Here is a 14,132-nt window from a genome sequence, read left to right as displayed (position 1 = left end):
TTCAACCTTGGGTAGATTACACAGAAAGCCCAGGGACCCTAACACACCAACACTCTAGGACACAAATGTTGGAGTGAGTGACTCAGCATTCCTGGGCATTGGGGGGGCTCTACATCACGCTAAGTGAGTATAGTTGTCTCCTTTGGCAACCTGGGAGCTGCCTCTGACCCCTCCTCCCTCTCTCTCTCTCTCTCTCCCTCTCTCTCTCTCTCTCTCTCTCTGTCCTCTCACTTCACATGGCCTTCTGTGAAGACACATGCCCGCATATTCCCACACACATGATGCCGGACAAGCTGGCCATTTGTAATAGGAAAAGTACTATTTAGATTAGGCTTCTTTGTTTTAGAATCATAGAATCACAGAGTTGGAAGGAGCCATACAGGCCACCTAGTCCAGCCCCCTGTATCCAGCCCAGTCCAGACAAGTCCAGAGACAAACGCAGAGCTTCGCTCCAAGAGACAATGGACTATGCGGATCCCAGCCCGCTCCAATCAGGGGGCTAGGTTCCCGGCCGAGAGCCTATGGGACTGTAAATGACCTATAGGGAAGTAGGGGTGTGTTTTGGGTGGCGGTTTCTCGGGAGATATAAGCCGGCCTGCGAGCCGGCCAAAGTTGTCTTGTTCCTGATCGAATAAAGTACGCTTTGCTGAAATCACTCTCCGTCTGCATACTTTTCAATGCAGCATCAGCCTAGAGCATCCCTGACAAGTATTTGTCCAGCTGCTGCTTAAAGACTGCCGGTGAGGGGCAGCTCACCACCTCTTCTCTTGAGTGCAACTTGAATGTGAACTGGATCTACTTGAATAAATGTAAGTTTACCTTTTTTGCCAGATACTTCTTGGGATTGCTGCACTCAGTATCATGCCTCTATGACTGGGCAAACTCTGCTACATTAACCAAATATCCCAATAATAACGAAGTCTCTCCCAATGGGCATGTGTTTAGATCCAGAGCTGAACTTCCCATGATCTCTCTCTTACTTGTAACAGTGATGCTGAAAAGACTACTTTGTCAGTACACTCATATTGAAAGGGTAGTGACCTTGCCTTGAAAACATTTGCCTCTCTTGAGGCATGCTGCTCACCTCAGGTTAAAAGCTTCCTTTGTAACACAACAATTTATCCCAAAGCAATTAAGACACCAAACAGAAGATTCTGACATCAGCTGGGGAAATAAACATCAAGAAGGGAAAAGATAAGGAGGCAACCACTGATGAGGAACACAGATGAAATGTGTGGGGAAACTGAAGGTTTAAAAAGAGGAGACACTGTCCCTGCAATGTCAGTAGCCAGTTACCTTTCTTGCTGCACAAGTAAAATATACCCTCCTCCCCCCAAAACCCCTATGCTGAGTTTAAATGGGGAATGTAGAAATGGCCTGGGTATAATGAAGTGAGCCAGTCGTAGTCAGAGTGTTGGACTAGAATCTGGGAGATCCAGGTTCAAATCCACTTGTTGGGTGGCCAAGGGCCAGTCACCCTCTCTCATCCTAATGTAGTTTGCAGCATTGCTTTGAAGATAAAATGAAAGAGCAATGGGGTGCGCCACCCTGAGTTCCTTGGAGGAAGGTAGTGAAGGGCGGGGTATAAATCCAATCTCTTCTTCTTCTCTACTTCTATCTCACCCTTCATTTGGAGTCTCAGAGTGGTTTACAATCTCCTTTCCCTTCCCCTCCCCACAACAGACACCCTGTGAGGTAGGTGGGTCTGAGAAAGCTCTTTTGAGAACTGCTCTTTCAAGATGAAGAGGCAATGGATACATGATGAGAGCCACAACTGCCCACAGCTCCCTTGTATGTGTCTACAACAAATCCCCAGAATTCATCAGGAGATATGCAGCAAACTAGTCTGCAAATAAAATATGAATCAACCATAAACCTCTGAATGAAAAATATAAAGCAAGCAACTTTTATCCCAATGTTTTCTCCAAAACATGCCCTTCTGGCTACTGAGGTCTGGAACAACTTGTGCATATGTGGGCATCTTGTAGTATAGGTGCTGCAAACAGAACAGACAAAGAGAGCTTTGCACTATCTGGGATAGAAGCACATGGGCCAGTGAGTCTGGCTGCTGCATACACCCAAGCCTCCTTCCAGGGCTGCACTGTGGTCTGCTCCTCAACTCATTGGACTGCAGGCAAAGCCACCCCAATGCAATGGCATCCATGCATCAGAGCACTTTACAGAGCAAGACGGGTCAGTGCCTAAAGAATGAACAATCTAGAAACTGACATAACAGGGAGAGAGCAAAAGGAGAGGGGGGAGGTGAAGATAGGGGAAAGTGAGGGGAGTCTGTCTGTTATGCGTGCTTTGGCTTAGTTTTATGAGAGGAAGGCAGGGCCGACTCACTACACAAGTAACCCAAGCAGCTGTTTGGGCATCACAATTTGTGAAGGGGATGGCGGTGGCATTAGAGGAGGCAATGGGTATGGCTTTTGCTTGCCATCACATCCCACACCTGCCATGGCACCATGCCATCCACCTCCAAGTTGAGCTCCAGTGGCCCAGGCAACAGAGCTGGGGCTTGTCGTCCTCCTGTGTCCTTGTCTCTGGCACTCTATGTGGAGGAAGTGACAAGCATCCACTGCCTCAGACTGGCAGCTCTGCCCCCCCCCGCAAGAAGGTGAATTCCAGCAGGCTCACCTTCTGCCTGGCTGCAGGGGGTATGGGCTGGGGAAGCCACAGGCGTCCATCACCTCCATGACTTCCACAGTGAAGCCCTGCTTGTTTCACTGGAAAAACTTAAGCCAGTCCTGCAGGAGGGTGACTAAGAAGTTGTATCAAAAGTAAATTACCGAGAGGTGTTTGAAGGGGGGAGGGAGTCAGAGAGAGGGGTGTTCTCGTGCAAGTGTTCTTGGAGACAGTTCCAACCATACTGGGCAGCAAGGAGAAAAGGGTGGCGCTCTTTGAGGGAGCAGGAAACCTTCGTATGGTTGAAGATGGTGGAGAAGAGGGAGTGAAGGTCATAGGCAGGTAGAGGGGAGTATCAAATTCTTGGAGGACTTTGAAAGTAAAGAAAGTTTGGGCTGGACCTGGGAATGGACAGGAAGCCAGTTTAGGGACTAAGGAGGGGTGTGACATGAATGATTTTCCCAGCAGAATCCTGGACAGAGGTGAGGGGGCTGAGGTGTGGTAAGAGAAGAGCAGAGAAGAAGAGGTTACAATAGCCAAGGCAGGAAGTGACCAGAGCATAAGCCAGAGCTTTTGCCATGGGCTGAAGAGGATGGGCGACATTTTTGCAGTACTGTAAAGAAAGAAGCTATGTGACTTTGCATTAGCCTGGCTAGACGATGTTTGAGCGAAATACATGAATCAAAGAAGAGTCCAAGGTCAGTTCTACAAGGTTACTGTCAATGGATATGGTGAGTACAGTAAGAGAGGAAGGCTTGGAAAGAAAGGTGAGAAGTTCAACTTCAGTCTTGGAACAGGGACAACCGGCTCAAGTGAAAACATCGAACAGGCAACGAGAGATGCAGGCTAGATGACGGGAGAAAGTTCAGGGGTAGAAGAAGAGCAGAGTATTATGAGCACATAGGCACCACTAAAAGCCATGCAGTCTGATGAGGTTATCCAGGAACAATATGTACAGGCAGAAAAAAGGCAGCCAAAGACTGATTCCTAGGGACTCCAATGGGGGGGGGGGGGAAGAGAGCGAGAGAGCGAGCAGGGAAGAGCTTTGTCTTGTGGAAACCGGGTTGCCAACTCTGAGTTGTGACATTCCTGGAGTTTTGGTGGTGCAGCCTAGGGAGGGTGGGGCTTGGAGAGAGGAGGGTCTTCATCAGGGTATAATGCCATAGATTCCACCCTCCAAAGCAGCCATTTTCTCCAGGGGAATTGATATCTGTCTGCTGGAGATCAGTCGTAATTCTGGGAGATCTCCGGGCCCCACCTGGAAGTTGGCAACATTATGTGGAAAACATGGAATGAGATAGAAGACAAGCCAGTATAGTATAGTGGTTAGAATGCTGGACTAGGATCTGGGAGAGCCAGCCACAAATCCCCACTCTCCTCTGATGCTCTCTGGGTGACCTTGGGCCAGGCATACTCTCTCAGCTTATGCTTCTTCACAGGGCTGTTGTGAGGATAAAATGGGAAATGAAGCACTAGGCATACCACTTAAGAGTTACCAGATTCCTGGTAGGCCACTGAAGACCAAGTGAATTCAGTGGAAGGCAGCTGTATTAATGGGCACAGATCACAGATCAAAAGAAGAGCCACAGCCAGGTGAAGAAAGGCTTTGTGTAATACCAAAGGGGACAAAGTGACAGACACAGGGTCTTCCACAGCACAGAGGACAGAGGCAGAGCAGTCCTTTGTAAAATCAACATCATGAATATGCCCAAGGCAGTGGTGGAGTTAGCCTAAAGGTGACAAGATCCAGAAGGGTGGTGATATTAGCGGCTAGGCTTCCCAAGTCCCCCCGGGGGGTGGGGAAACCCCCGCCCCAGAGGCCCGTTCCCCGGTGCCGCCGGATCGGGCCCCAGGGGAACTCCTCCCTGACGTGCGCGTCACCTGGAAGTGACGCGACCACGCCAGGTACGCTGGGGGCGGGGCCATGGCCATCCAAGGGAAAACTCTACGGTTTTCCCTCGTATGGCCGTGGCCCCGCCCCCAGCGTACCTGGCGTCATCAGATGCCGGCTGGGAGCCCCCTGCTCCCGGCGAAGATCAACTTGGCAACCCTATTAGCGGCAGGAAAGAAATAAGAGTTTTGTGAAGCCTTAACAACTAACTAATGATTTTAATTCTAGCATAAGTGTTTATCAACTCAAGCCTACTTCATCTAGTCTATGAAAACTAAAACAAACAGTTAAGAACATAAGAAGACCCCTGCTGAATCAGACCAGTGGTCTATTTAGTCCAGCATCCTATCTTACACAGTGGCCAACCAGTTCCTATGAAGGGCCAATTGTCTGAAGTCAGAAGGTGGAGATTGGAGGAGGTTAGGAAAAGAGATGGGTCAGAGGGTCTGACCCTGGGTCAGAAGGTGTGTCAACATAAATGTTGAAATCACCAAGGAGGAAGGTATGTGTGTGGGCTGTCATAGAGGCATCCAAGTCTGAAACAAAGTTTTGACAATGAGCCTGAAAGGACAGCAGCATGAGCTGTAGAAGGGGGTGCAGAACAAACTTTAATGGTTGAGAAGCAGAAGGGCAGAGGGGTGGGCAGGGATGGAACTGAGAGGCATCCTGGAAATTCTGTGGAAAACAACAGGGAGTAAATTTAGTTACAGTATATAACTGCGGTCTGAAACAACAGCCTTCAATAATACAGGCAACATTAACATTAATCATCTCACACACGCGAGAAGCCAAGAAGCAGTACTTATTTACTGTTTTGAGATCTGAAGAAATGGTGGTTTGAAACGAATGAATTGAAGGCTGTTGTTAGATTAAGATCAATTCCATGGTCTGCCTTTGTAGTGAACTGTTCCATCAAATCAACCCCACTGCTCAGAACACAGATTTCTTTTGTTACGCACATCTCTTGTTTGCAAAGATTTGACAGACCAAAAGCCAAAGCAACCACACAACTGGAAGGAGCCCAAAACACTGCCATTCCTCATTCCCAAAGTGCCCCTATTTTTTCCATTCCACTCCATCCCACTCCAATTACTGGCTCAGCCATTCTTCTCAGCTATAATTAAATGGGAATGATTCAATGTTTATTTTTATTAACTCAGAATAGTAATATTGATGTTTATTTCTGAGCCCCTTTTTTCTTATTATTTTTATCGACTTACATTTCTGCATGTGCCAGAGATTCAGAGCCACCTTGGAGACTAATTGTTGCTTATTCAACTTGTATTGACTGTGAAGTCAAATTTCATAAGAGATTCAGAAATAAAATCAGAACAGATGAGAATCGTTATCTTGCATAATATTAAATTTTAAAAATTAATTTATTCCCAAAATGGAGGATTCCATGTCCGTGATTTAATAATCAGCTATACTGGTTCCTTTATTGTTTTCTTCCTGGATATTTAAGCCATCCATGGAGCATGTTCCTGACAGGAAGGATGAAGAAAATGGTTGCGGAGTAGTCCCTATTCAACCCCCATGCATTAATCCTTCTGTATATGAGAAGTAATATCCTAAATGGGCTGTTGGCTGGATTATATCTGTGTACTTCATTTACAGCAACCCACTGGAGATAAGAGGGTATAGTATATAAGATTCAACGTATTCCATAGATATGCATTTCTCATGGAACGATACAGGTCTGCATATCAGTCCTGATGGCTAAACTCACATTTCCTTGGCTTGGCACTACATGAAGATAAGCATTATATCTTCCCCAGTTCCACTTCACAATGGTAAGTGGGTGGATCTGACCTCTGTCCTACCAGTCCACTGAACAAAGTTTGACGCCTAAAGGGCTTCATTCAATTTAAGTGAACCTTGTGTTGGAGGAAGAGCTATTTAAGTTGGAGGAAGGCTCCTTGGAGGGTGCTTGGATTTACCCCACTGGGGAGGAGGAAGATAATAGTGGAAGGAAGAGGAGGAAATAAGATGAGGTGGGACTGGTCATCTGTGAGATGCCACCATCTATTAAAAAAATGGGGGGGGGGAAATAGGGTCACCTGATGTCTTCTTTTTAGAGGACATGTCTTCTTTTTTGTGGGTCCATACTCTTTTGGGCTCTTTTTTTTTAAAAAAAAAACCTGCTGAAAATGTCGTCTTTTTGGGTTCGAAGGTTAGGAATATTCCTAGTTAGTAGTGATTCTCACAGCTTAAATAGTAGGGGTATTTAAAATCATATTTGTCATAGTGATCACTTGTTTGAAGTAGTCAGTCAGGAAATATGTCTTTTTTGCTTTTCAAAATATGGTAACCCTAGTAAAAAAAAGAAATGGGTGGTTACCCTTCCACAGTGAGAACAAGCCAAAGAGGGCCAGAATAAGGTCCCAACCCATTACCAGACACTGACTAAGAGGGCTCTTGCAGGAAAGGGAGTTTATGTACATCTTGAGTCCCCCAAAGTGATTGGATCAGAGACCACAATCCAGTAAACGTCAAGCCTACTGATTTTAACAGGACTACTTGTTTCCGTGCTGCATTGGGCACCATGCTGATAAAGGGTTTGCATTTCAGAACCCTTGGTCCTTCTAGCTGCTGCACGGATGCAGTCCCCCACCTGGCTTCTACCCCAGTGGCAGCTCTGGATCTGCCACACTTATCTGGTTGGGGGGGGGGATGTAATACCTACTTTCATATTATAGGGTTGCCAGGTCTGGGTTGGAAAATGCTGGAGACTTTGGGGGTGGATCCAGGAGAGGGCGGGGTTTGGGGAGGGGAGGGGAGAGTCCTGAGCATGGTACAATGCCATAGAGTCCACCTTTAATAGGGTTGCCAAGTCGGTCGTTCCGCTGCAGTAGGGGACTCCCGGCTGGCGTCTTGAGCGCGCACGGGCAAAGCGCGCATGCACCACATGCACATCACCCGGAAGTGACGTGACGACGCCGGGCACGCTGGGGGCGGGGCCACAACCATCCGAGAGAAAACCATAGTTTTCCCTCGGATGACCATGGCCCCACTCCCAGCGTGCCCGGCGTTGTCGCGTCACTTCCGGGTGATGAGAACATCAGGGTGGGGCTCCCCCGGGGCCCGATCCACCGCCGGCGGGGAACGGGCCTCTGGGGCGGGGGTTTCCCTGCCCCCCGGGGGGACTTGGCAAGCCTACCTTCAAAGCAGCCCTTTTCTCCAGGAGAGATGATCTCTGTCAGCTGGAGATCAGTTGTAAAAGGGAGAGATTCCCAGGCCCCACCTGGAGGCTGGCAACCCTATCATATTATGCACCTCCCAAGTTTGTATTTCCAAGCAAAGGAAATGTGAGTTTAGCCAGCAGGACTGGTCCAGTGGGGGAAGCACCTTTGCAGCAAGAGCTGGGGACAGCATTGCGCTGAGGCCCCACCTTGCTGCTGGGTTCCATGCCAATCAGGAAGCCAAGGAGCCAGCCCTTGTAACAGCCAGCTCCTGCCACAACTGCTAGTCCCCTGCTGATGACATCATCAGCCAGTGACAAAGACCCAGCAGCCTTCTCGTACACAATGGGGAATCTCTGGCAGCTGGCTAGAGCTCTCCGGTAAAGACTAATTGCAGACACCTGGACAAAGTGAAAGGAGAAGTGACACGCCCTGGCTGGGCCAGGCTAAAGGTCAGGAAGGATGGGGTAGGATTAGCCAAGCTCAAAAAGAGGATGGAGAACAGGCCAGGGGGAGGAAAGAAGGAGGAGGAGGAGGAGGAGATTGGATTTATACCCCGCCCTTCACTACCCAAAGGAGTCTCAGAGTGGCTTACAAACTCCTTTCCCTTCCCCTCCCCACAACAGACATCCTGTGAGGTAGGTGAGGCTGAGAGAGCTCTGAGAGAAACTGCTCTTTTCCAAGGACTGCTGTGCCAGAACTATGGCTTGCCCAAGGTCATCCAGCAGGTGCAAGTGGAGGAGTGGGGAATCAAACCCGGTTCTCCCAGATTAGAGTCCACGCACTTAACCACTACACCAAACCAAAGGTAGGGCTCCCACATCAGGCCAGAAAGGAGGAATGAGGAGATGCTGAGCCTGGTTTTAAGGCTGATCTCACTCTTAAGAAAGAGGACTGGGTGTAACATTCTGAGGCCTGGGAAGCCTCTCCAGGTAGACCACCACGGTGGAGGGTGGAAGAGGTAAACCAGCTGCAAGGGGTGCTCGCAAAGAGGGTGCCTGTAACATAAAGTTGAAAATGGTTGACTGGAATTGGATTTTTTATCCTTTAAGAACACACTGGGAAGCTATGGTATTAAAGCCATACATTGCAGAAGTTTTAGCCAGTCATTTCAACTTTTGCTTACTGTAGCCTAACACCAAAGCAGGCAAAAATGTAGTATTTCACAAGCCTCTTGTAACTAAAAGGTAAGCTACATGTAATAGAGCTATTGTTGGACTGTACCATATCAGACTGTCTGTGTATGGCAGGGGGGAAATGATTGCTCCCTCCATACCAGGGTTTCCAGGCCCCCAGTGCTCCCATTTGCTGCTGGCCCTCCCACCCCCCAAAATGGCCTTAGGCCAATAGCATGACATCTGGGTTTTCCTAGTGAGATCAGTGTTAGATCGCCGCTAACAAAGATCCAGAGAGTGATTTCAGCAAAAGTGAACCGCTTTATTGAAGGTACGAACAAGCGCTTGAAAGAAGTCATAACCAGAACAAGTTAACATTGGGAGATAGGCTCTTTTTAAACATTCCCGGGCTAACGTAGCCACGCCTCTGTACAATAAACAACCAATGAGGTTGAGTGGATAAAGTCCAATGAGAGTTCTTCCCTCGCAGGGACTAGGTGCAGTTCTGATTGGTCGCTGTTGAGGAGTGACCCAATAGCGAATTAGCTCGGAGGAGCCTTCCTCTGGCTCGAGCTTAACATGGGGAGTCAATGCGGCGATTCATGTACTACAGAATTTCCAGTGATTCCTAGAGAGGTGTGACATCACTTCTGGGTTTTTGTGGAAGTGATGTCATGCTGTTGCAAATGCCCCTTGGTCTCCTGCTTGTTGTTTGCTTGGCAACACTACTCTGTACATAGTGTTGAAAGTGAAGGATTTTTCACTGTCTCTTAGCCTCAGACTTCAGAGGGGGTATAAATCAGAGTCAGAGAGATAGGGAGGCCAGGACTCTGCTACCCTTCTTTTCTTCTACTCTGATGCTATCCCTTTGATGTGTTGATTGCTACTCTCAGGGACTCTTCCTTCCTCCCAGTGTGACACCTTCTCTTGACACTGTGCTAGCTTTCTCATCTTGGTACCATGAGTGCAGAACATACTTCCTGCATTGCTATCCATCCTAGCTACTTAGGCTAGATTAGAATCCTAAGTCTATCCTGTCTAGAATGGAGTTCCTTATAATAAAGGACTTATATCAGGTTTGCAAAGATAAAGAGGCTCTGTGTGTAACTGTGTTTCTTAGTAGCACACACAATCCAGATAGACTCTGCTACGTTATATGCCTTGAGCACTCTGCTAACCAAATAACCTTCACATAGAAAATTAGCATATAGGGGAGAGCTGTGTAGTTTAGCAATAGATACTTAACATAAGTTTGCTGGTCATTACTTTGGCTCTACAGCATTCCCTGAAACTGTCTGGGCAGTTCTTCTGAATATTCAATCCGTTCTCCATCCCCACTTCATTGTAGGACAGAGGCTTTATTTTTCCTCTTCCTGCAACAGCTCCTCCCTCATTTCTGGTTCCCACACTTTATTCCTGTCCAAACTTCCAGCTCTATGAACTGTGTCAAAAGTGAACAGTCTTCACAGATATTCTGGGTGCAAATGGAAGAAGAAACCATTTCACCATCTAGCTCTTTGGGTACAACTGTGGAGATAAGGCTGTGGTCCTCAAGCACACTTACTAGGAAGTAAGTCCCATTGAATGCAATAGAATTTACTTTTATATACAAATCCGTAGGATTCCACTGTAAGTTAAAAGATGTGGTGCTGGGCAGAAGGACGGGAAAATAGATCTGAAAGTTGTCAGAAGAACAAAACTATCCAAATCTATTGCTTTGAATAGCATCATGAAAAGACAGAAAAGTGTGTGTGGGGGAATCTAAGTCCTGTGCAGCCTCAGCTGTCAGCATCAGACATAAGAAAGAATTAATGAGAAGATAAAGAAGACATAATTGAAAGTGCCCTGACCTGGATAGCCCAGGCAAGCCTGATCTCATCAGATCTCGGAAGCTAAGCAGGGCCAACCCTGGCAAAGTGTTTGGATGGGAGACCTTCCGGGGAATACCAGGGCCGGGAGGCCAGAGGCAGGCTAACAAGCCACTTCTCTGAATGTCCTCCATACCCCAGTAGACGTTGCCAGAAGTCACCATGACTTCCAGGCATGGGCACACACACACGCATGCACACACACAGACACAAATGCAAAAATACCAAAAAAGAAGACATAACCAATGATCCCTCTAAGCTGTGGAGTCTTGTGAGCAAAAATTCTACTTTGTGAGCTACTGGCATTAAAGTTGTGAGTGAGCAATTTGGCTGCTGCATAAATTAGTTTGCTCTGGAGCCCTCCTTCCTAAGCTAAGACAAAAATCTGTGAGCTGGAGGCTAAAAACCTGTGAGCTAGCTCACACTAACTCAGCTTAGAGGGAACACTGGACATAACTGAAAATCAACTAGAGACAGACATGTTAGAAGTGCAAAGTAGGAAAGAGATCTGAGAAAGATAATATGTTTGATAGTGTCAGCCATTACAGAGCAAGAATGAAGACTGAGAAGAAGGGGACACTTAAAACTGCCAAGAGCAATTTCAATAGAGTACAGGCAGCAAAATCAAGATTTCAGCCCATTCACTTTAAGGCAATTACTTACTCTCTCACTTAGGCACATGTGCTGAAATAAGGAAATAAACAAAGAGCCACTGAAAGGAGAGCGAGGCAGCCGAATTGCGCATGTGTGCGCGTGCGCAGTTCGGCCGGGAGCCTTGATTGCTCCTGCAGACGAGCGCGCCGGCGATCTCACGGCCGCGCTGGCTGCGGTGCTTCAGGTAAATCCTACCAGTTAGTAGGTTCTTTTTTGCACCACATTTTTGTTCTGAAGGGACAGATCGGGAACGGGTGCACGCCGATTCCCAGATGTTGCAGTGGGATCGCGCCCATTTGCTGTGCCCCCGATCCGTCCCTCTTCTGGGCCAAAACCTCCCATGTGACCGGGGCCAAAGTATGTGGCTTGGGGCAAAAAAAATCTCTTCCCTGGAGTGGGCTTGTTGCGTGACTGCATGGTCCGTTCTGGTCTCTCACACATTGCTGCTGCCTTCAATATGGACTAGCAGGGTCAAGCAGGGAATAGAACAAAATGAAATTTCAGAGAAGTGGGGAATGCTGGACTGGAGATACAGTGAAGGTACATCTTGTCCCTCCCTCAAAGCCACGATATGGTTGTGCCCTTAGAAACTACTAAAACTATTAATTAAGCTACCACCGTTGCTGACAATTTTAGCAAAGATCTGATTCTACTGTAGAAAACTGGTTCCCAATTTTGTCCCAAAATTCTTTCCCCAAATTGTTCAAGTTCCGATTTCTTCACAGCTCCTTGTGCTTCAGAGTCTCTCCATCATAGAATAAGCAACAAGCAAGGAATCAGTAAAAATCCAGTCAACAAATGAAGCTTTCTTTTCTTAGAGAAGAACAAAACACTATTCTCTAGAATGCCAATAAGTCTGAATGAACGCATAGTCTCATTTGGGGATAAAACAAATAGACAAATTAATTGAGCTAGTAATAGGGACAATGTAAATTAAATACCAGCTTGCCCTAAGCGTCGTAAGTCAGTCGTGTCTTTTGTTGTGTCACCTAAATACAAAGGTGAGCTGGACTATAAAGCACAGTAATTGACATGATTAAATACACCTGGGATTGCATCCATTCTGCAAGGGACTCTCCAGTACATATGAAATCACATGGAAGCTGTTTGTATCAAGAAGCTGCCTAGAAGTAGTTCCACTGATTTCAATTATGCCAGCACAACTCCCATTTTACCAACCGGTTTTAATCACACCAAAAGCTACTAAATAGAAAACCAGGTGGATCCTATTTGTAAGACTTACCAGATACCTGGAAGAGGCAGGTTGCCACTCCGACATCATTGGAGATGCTGCATTCATAGTTGCCACTAGTCTCCCGGCTCACATTGTCCATCTTATATTCAGAGTACTCCTGTTGCTCTACAGGAGGCACAGTCAACAGACTTCCATTGATTCGCCAGACAGCTGTAGCCACTTTCATAGGGTTCCCCTTTAGCATGGAGCAGCGAAGGGTGACACTGCGGCCCAAGGCTTGCCGGATATCTAAGGAAACCGGTTCCACCACTGGAGGGACTAGAGGGCAAATGACAGAAGGACGTATGAAGAGAAATGGCCGTATTCAACACAATGTCAGTCCTAGTCCTTTTTACTTATTAGGAGTCTCATCCTATTGATTGCATTGACTTAAACTATGTAATCCGCCTTGAGTCTCAGTGAGAAAGGCAGGCTACAAAGTAAATAAATAAAATTGTATCACTTGTACTTGCATCCTACCTTATTCCATGAGCTCAAACAGGTTGCAGATATTTTAGCAAAAACAGTCTCAAAAGAGATCTCCAAGAATCCAACAGAAGTCTATAAAAGTACATTAACCAAGCATACAGGCACTTTTTAAAAAATCAGGGCTACCTAGAAAGGGGAGATGATTAATTAATTAATTACTATATGACTTGGCCTTCCTTATAGTCCAGTTTTTGCCAGGAAAAACATCAACAACCTCAGATATGCAGATAATACCACTCTAATGGCAGAAAGTGAAGAGGACCTCAAGAGCCACTTGCTCAGGGTGAAAGAGGAGAGCGCAAAAGGTGGCTTGAAACTCAGCATCTAAAAAACTAAGATCATGGTATCCGGCCCCATCACTCCTTTGCAAATAGAAGGGGAAGTCATGGAAGCAGTGACAGACTTCACATTCCTGGGATCCAAGATCACTGCAGGCGGTGACTGCAGCCATGAAATTAAAAGACGCCTGCTCCCTGGGAGGAAAGCGATGGCAAACCTAGATAGCATAATAAAAAGTAGAGACATCACCCTGCCAACAAAAGTCTGTATGGTCAAAGCAATGGTATTCCCAGTAGTAATCTATGGCTGCAAGATTTGGACTATAAGGAAGGCTGAGCGCCGAAGAATAGATGCTTTTGAATTATGGTGCTGGAGAAGACTCTTGAGAGTCCCTTGGACTGCAAGGAGATCAAATCAGTCAGTCCTAAAAGAAATCAACCCTGACTGTTCCCTGGAAGGCCACATAGTGAAGCTGAAGCTCAAATACTTTGGCCACCAAATGAGAAGGGAGCACTCACTGGAGAAGACCCTGATGCTGGGAAAGATTGAAGGTAAAAGAAGGAGGGGACGACAAATGATGAGATGGTTAGATGGTGTTATCCAGGGGTCGTTTCGTAGAAAAAGAGCTAGGGGAACTCATTAGCATAACTCATTAGCATATGCCACACCCCCTGACATCACCAGAAGTGTGTCATAAGGCCACACCCCCCGCCCCCAATGGTCCCGGCCGCCGGCGCCGGCCTTGCAGCTCCACTGCCGAGCCCCATGAGGGGCCCGGCGGTGGACCTGCAA

General features: G+C 47.1%; 1 protein-coding gene across 1 annotated transcript in view; it reads right to left on the bottom strand.

Moving 5' to 3' along the window:
- Positions 1-14,132, bottom strand: part of LOC107108514 (MAM domain-containing glycosylphosphatidylinositol anchor protein 1-like) — a 178,406-nt gene that overhangs the window by 155,454 nt on the left and 8,820 nt on the right. Inside the window, exon 2 of the mRNA XM_015408950.1 lies at positions 12,582-12,851. Coding sequence (XP_015264436.1) covers positions 12,582-12,851 — 270 coding nt within the window. The remainder of the gene's footprint in view (positions 1-12,581; positions 12,852-14,132) is intronic.

The sequence above is a fragment of the Gekko japonicus genome, unplaced genomic scaffold, assembly GCF_001447785.1.
Source record: "Gekko japonicus isolate JY-2015 unplaced genomic scaffold, Gekko_japonicus_V1.1 scaffold19, whole genome shotgun sequence".
Classification (NCBI taxonomy): domain Eukaryota; kingdom Metazoa; phylum Chordata; class Lepidosauria; order Squamata; family Gekkonidae; genus Gekko; species Gekko japonicus.
Note: the sequence above shows the minus strand (reverse complement) of the source record. Positions and strands in the feature narration are given on the sequence as shown.